The sequence below is a fragment of the Cervus elaphus genome, chromosome X, assembly GCF_910594005.1.
Source record: "Cervus elaphus chromosome X, mCerEla1.1, whole genome shotgun sequence".
NCBI classification, from domain to species: Eukaryota; Metazoa; Chordata; class Mammalia; order Artiodactyla; family Cervidae; genus Cervus; species Cervus elaphus.
In genome coordinates this window covers 110,469,504-110,474,974 of record NC_057848.1, presented here as the reverse complement: position 1 = coordinate 110,474,974, position 5,471 = coordinate 110,469,504, and the positions used below count along the sequence as shown (strand labels likewise).

At 55.5% G+C, this 5,471-nt stretch overlaps 1 protein-coding gene across 3 annotated transcripts; it reads left to right on the top strand.

Moving 5' to 3' along the window:
* The first annotated feature begins 1,241 nt into the window (after positions 1 to 1,241).
* Positions 1,242 to 5,262, top strand: LOC122689992 (uncharacterized protein CXorf49 homolog). Of its 3 annotated transcripts, XM_043896897.1 has the most exons (6): positions 1,242 to 2,704; positions 3,337 to 3,493; positions 4,006 to 4,082; positions 4,353 to 4,398; positions 4,962 to 5,003; positions 5,108 to 5,262. In XM_043896897.1, exons 1-5 carry the CDS (start codon positions 1,367 to 1,369, stop codon positions 5,000 to 5,002), a joined length of 1,659 nt encoding a protein of 552 aa, XP_043752832.1. In that variant the 5' UTR covers positions 1,242 to 1,366; the 3' UTR covers position 5,003; positions 5,108 to 5,262. The 3 variants fall into 3 exon arrangements, 2 of the variants coding, with proteins under 2 accessions (XP_043752832.1, XP_043752833.1); XR_006339958.1 differs by lacking the exon at positions 4,006 to 4,082; XM_043896898.1 differs by lacking the exons at positions 4,006 to 4,082; positions 4,353 to 4,398.
* The last annotated feature ends 209 nt before the right edge of the window (positions 5,263 to 5,471 follow it).

Genomic DNA, 5,471 nt, shown 5'->3' with positions numbered 1-5,471 from the left:
TGGTGAAAAGGATCACCAGCCCAGGTGGGATGCATGAGACAAGTGCTCGGGCCTGGTGCACTGGGAAGACCCAGAGGAATCGGGTGGAGAGGGAGGTGGGAGGGGGGATCGGGATGGGCAATACGTGTAAATCTATGGCTGATTCATATCAATGTATGACAAAACCCACTGAAATGTTGTGAAGTAATTAGTCTCCAACTAATAAAAAAAAAAAAAAAAAAAGAGAAGTCCTCCTGCGTGAAAGCCTTTGGACGTGGGACTTTGGCTTCTTTTCCTGCCTTTAGACCCAAACTGAAATATCAACTCTATTGGTTTGGTTCTTAGGCCTTCTAACCTGGACTAGAGCTAAACCACTGGCTCTTCTGAGTCTCCAGCTAGCCAACTCACCCTCTAGATCTTGGGACTTACCAGCTGCTATAATTGAATGAGTCAATTCTTTTACACACACACACACAGACACACACACTCCACTAAATCTGTTCTTCTAACACACTACCCAGAGTGATCTACAGATCCAATGCAAACCCTATCAGAATCACAATAGCATGCTTTACAGAAATAGAGAAACTCAGCCGAAAGTTTAAGTAGAATCTAAAGAGATCTTTAATAGGGAAAACAACTTGGACAAAGAAAAAGTAGAGAACTCACACTTCCTGATTTCAAAACATTACAAAGCTCCACTAATGAAAACTGTGTGTTACTGCCATATAAACAAATAGACCAATGGAGTAAAATAGAGATCTTAGAAATAAACCCTCACTTTTAGACGATGTGCCAGGCAGTGGACTTCCTGATAGAGGGGAAAACATAGCTTTTTTAGATACGTACAGTACTTAGAAGAGTGCCGGGCACGGGGTCTCTGCTGTATAAGTTGCTTTTCATAGATTCTGCCAAATTACCTCCCAAATGGAATTCCTGCACCACCGCCACAGGGTTTGCCCCTAAACTCTCCCACTCTCGGAATGGTTAAGCTCTCTCGGAATGGAGGAAGTGGGACGAGAGGCTTGACACAGGTGTACTCGCAGCATCACGTTCACCCGCCAACTCGCGCGTACTGCCGGGAGGGCCCTTGGGCTTGGCACCAAACCAGAGGAGGCTCTCGATCCCATTGGTTACACCTCGAGGGGACGGCCAAACAAGGCGTGTGCTGGTTGGCAAGAGCCGGACCAATGAGGAGGTGGCAGCTCTGGCGCGCTGAAAACCTCGCGTCATTTGCGGCCATCTCCTGCGTGTGGTGCCGCTGGTGCTTTTCGGCGAGCTCCAGACGCTGCCCGGCTCACCTGCCCTGACCGCCACCACCGCGGCCACCACGACCTGGTTGATAAATCGTCAGCACCCCAGGTCCAGCGGCCATCCAGATCACAATATGAGCTCCACAGATGATGAGGTGTCTGTTTCGGGAGCGGGTTTCGGCTCAGAGTGCAGAGAGCACATAAGGGGCCTTGAGGCCGGCTCCACAGCCCCTCGGGGACCCGGCCCCAGCCCCGAGCCAGGGACACTGGGAAGCGGTGAGGGTGAGGGCGGGAATGGCTTCCCAGACCCTGAGGGCTTCGAGTCAGAGCGGGAGCTGCTGGAAGCGAGAGGGCTGGTGCTTTGGGGCCGTGAAGGCTGGCCTGGCTCTCCTGCCGACGACCAGGGGGATGCCCTGCAGCTGGCTGATGAGTCAGTGGCAGCCATCCTGCAACAGCTGGCCGACCTAAGCATGCTGGGCACCCGCAGATGCCTGTTCCAGGAGAGCTACCCGGTCAGTGAAGTGTCTGGCTTGTGGGACCTGGAGGCGAATCCCACCAGTCAAGACGGTGCCACCCAGAGGTGTGGGGAAACTGCACAGGCTGAGGCCGTCCCTCTCCGGGTCGGCGGGCTCAAGGCGGGCCGGGCCTGGGGGAACCCTATGAGAGACACTAAGAGTAGGTTGAACGTGGCTGTGGATCACCAGTGGCCTCCCTTAGAAAGCACAGCCGGGCTGCTGTCCGACCCCGAGTCCTCTGATGAGTTCAGTGAGATAGAACTAAGGAGAGTGAGCATTTATCCCAAAGATGGAGGCCAGGCCAAGCTCAACAGCCCTGAGGATCCTGGGAACACACCCAGACGCTCGAATGTCCAAGGCAGGGAGAATCTCCTTAATGTGCCAGGCACTTGCCTGTCCTTGGCTCCGTGGGGATTAATTTCGGTTGTGGAAAGGGAGGGCAGGCAGGGTGATGCAGAGCAGGAGGACATCTCTCCCCCTAAGAAAATGCAGAGCGTGCTCTGGGGGAAGGGGGGCAGCCTGCCCAGCTACCTAGGAGTGGCAGTAGTATCAGCTCCTGCAGCTGCGTCTACAGGCAGCAGGCGGCGGCCCACTCCTAGGAGGAAGGGGGTCCAGGAGAAGAAATCCCTTGGGGGCATCTCCAATCCTGCCGTGGAGAGAACCTTCCCTTCCTGGGGGCAGGGAATCTCGGCCACTCCCCTGGAACCGGCCACCTTTCCTCCAATCTCCGGCATCCAGCTCCTCGGGAGGTCCAAGAAGTATGCCTTGGTCCCTTGGGTAGCCCAAGAGTCCAAGCACACCGTCACTGGGAAGAAATCCGTGGCTAGGCAGGCCTGGGAGTCGGTGGCAGCAATGGCGAAGAAATCCATGCCTAGGCGGGCCCGGGAATCGGTGGCAGCAATGGCGGTGTCTGGAGAAGGCAACAACCCAAATAGAGATCCATTCCCAAAGGGCCAAGTGAGTCGGCAAGGCCCCTCCTCTCTCCACACTCTTCCCCCTCCCACCCTCCCCACGGCACAGGTCTTCACACCTTGCTCCCTCTCTCCATCCCGCAGGTGTTGTCATTGGGTGGCCCTCCGTCACTGGGTCATTAGGATGCCAGATTGGGGTCCTTTTACTAGGGACAAACGTTAAGGTAGCACTTTGGGTGTGCTGGGCTCGGCTCTTAACCCTTGGCCTGGTTCCAGCCTCCTCCACGAGGCTGGGGCTGGAGTGGAAGGGAGAGCTGGTAGCTGAATTGATTTGAGGGGACCCCTTAAAAGCTTCACAGAGCTTCGGTGTTTAGACGCATCACTTTCCTGAATCCTACTTCCTAGCTGCTCCCCAAACCTTTCAGGGATGGGACCCAGGCTTTCTCAGTGCCACATTACTCTCCCCAGTTCAGCTCTACCTGCTGGCCTGGGGCTGACTGACAGAAAATGTGCTAAAGAGATCAGCCTTTCAATTCTCTTTCCAATTCCCTGCCTCAGCTCGGTCTTGAATCACATGAGCTCTCACACACACAGGAATAGACATATAAATGCACTGGTACACACACCCGTGCACGCACACACACTTACTCCAGATCAGTGAGAAATCTTTGTTTTTAGCTGACCACTGACAGGCCGGGGCCATCTTGTCCATGGGTGCATCATGGAGAACCCAGCGGCGCCAACGTCAACTTCAGAGGTGCACAGGATGCAGGAAACTCAGAGCCCGTGGCCATGAACAAGGGAGAAGTCAGGCCGAGAGGGCCTGGCCCCTCAGGTGAGTGTCCTGGGTTTTGATATGGGGGGAGGAGGCCAGGGGTGAGGGCAGAAACCTCTGTCTCTGACTCTCTCTCTCTCTCATCTGGGGACTCAGCCTTGCTCTCAGGCCGCTTCTCCCATGAGAAAGAGGGTATCAACCTGTTTTGTTTGGTAGGGGTGATGGGTGACAGTGCCCCAACAGCTACTCTGGGCATAGACCTGCAGGCTAATAGTCTTTTCTGTGAAGTGCTGTTGGCCCACATTGCTCTCCCAGGTGCTGGCTGTGGCTGCCACTCTGGGAAGCTCAAACCCAGAACCATAGTCTTTTGCGACCATTGTGGTGAAATGGCCGCCCCCACGGAATAGGAGGGGCAGGCCCAGAGAGACAGTTTGGGCTGCCTGCCGGGCAGAGCAGGGGAGACTTGATGCTAGCAGAGGGCGGTACTGCCTCAGCTCACGTTAGACCCGGCTTGGCCCTTTGCACCTCAGTAGGAACCTGGGAAGCTGGATTGCGTGTCCTTTCCCTGTCAGGTGACCGGGAACCAACTGACCATCCCCCAAGGCCAAAAAGGCAGCAGCAGCCACCCGGAAGGCAGGGATGTCCTCGGGTAATACTTCTTCTGGCTCCTGGAAATGCACACCCAAACCCCATGGTGGGATCTGGGTCCACGTGCACCTGACATGTGTGGGTCCCGCACCCCCATCCCATCCCGCACCGCAGGGAGGGAGCCCACCTCCTTTCCACTGAGGAAAGTCTTTCCCTTGCCAATCTAGACACCTGGCTTTGGGATGGCGGGCCCGGGGGAGAAGAGGGGAGGAGGAGAGGGGAGGCGGGTGTATACTAACCATTTCTCTTCTTCCTGTGTCTGGTGGCCTAGTGTCTGGTGCTACAGAGAGAAATAGATGACCTTAAGGAGCAACTTGGTATGAGGAACCAGGGACAGAGAGGAACGGGTTCTTAGTGCAGAATTGGGGTGGGCCCTTGGGGTGAGGTGGGCTGCAGGTGCAGGGGGCCTCGTAGGGATCAGCATTTCTGTGGGGAGGAGAACCTATCAAGCCTGTCCCTGGAGCATGCGGTGCATGTCCAGCTGGGCATGCGGACAAGTAGCAAAGTACTGTGCGGACTGCATGCACACTCTGCCAGCCAGACGAGTCCTAGAGAGCTCCTTCTGATAGGACTTGTAGAGATGCCTTGTTGATCTGTTGTGGCCTCTAAGGGTCTTGTTGGATTGCTTGCGAGACAATTTTTGAAAGGTTCGGGCGTGGCCCCGAGCCTGAGAGCTGCTGGCACATTTTGTTTCCTTTTAGGAAATGGCTCCACATTAAATTCCGTTGGTGGGGAGTGATCAGGCCCAGAGCTCTTTGCATCGGGGCTGGGGGTAGGTGGGTTTCAGGTTGCAGGGCTAGGTGGTTCCCCACGGGGACAGGGGCACAGGCTTCTATGTCCGTCTGTCTGGAGCGCCTGTTTATGCCTCTCCAATTTGCAGCCTCCATGCGGTACCTGTCTGACAAGTTCCAGATCCTTTGAAGTGAGTGTTACACACACCATACCCCTTCCCACAACGTTGGCTGTTGAGCAGGGCTGTGGGCTGGCCCAGGCTTGAGGCTCTTCCCTGACTCTGCTGTTTTACAGGTTGAGCCCAGTATCTTTCTGGAAGATGAGCAGCTGTTACCTCCAGGGCTGGCGAGCTCTGGCCAAGCTTGTTGCCTCTCATTCTGCCTCCACCAGAACATCCTCTGCCCCTTGTTTTGCCCCCTCTCTGCTCCAGTCTCACAGCAGTTTTTGATTAAAGGAATTCTCATATTCTGTGTCCTGCCCTGTCTCTGGGTGGTAGGGGTTGGGGGAGTGGGGCAAGGCCTGGTGAGGAGTCACTCCATATTAGAGTCTGTTGCAGAACAGTACCTCTGGAATCCTGTGGTGGGGACTCTGGGTCAGTCTCTGCTACCATCCATGCTAGCAGGGCAATGGAGTGCCCCCAGTCTGGGTTCACTTAGGG

What these genes read in the sequence shown, in the direction of transcription:
- LOC122689992 (XM_043896897.1), top strand. Translation starts at nt 1,367, where the DNA reads ATGAGCTCCACAGATGATGAGGTGTCTGTTTCGGGAGCGGGTTTCGGC. An exon ending in ATCCATTCCCAAAGGGCCAA is followed by an intron (nt 2,705 to 3,336) that starts GTGAGTCGGCAA and finishes CTTTGTTTTTAG; the next exon opens with CTGACCACTGACAGGCCGGG. An exon ending in TGACCTTAAGGAGCAACTTG is followed by an intron (nt 4,399 to 4,961) that starts GTATGAGGAACC and finishes TCCAATTTGCAG; the next exon opens with CCTCCATGCGGTACCTGTCT.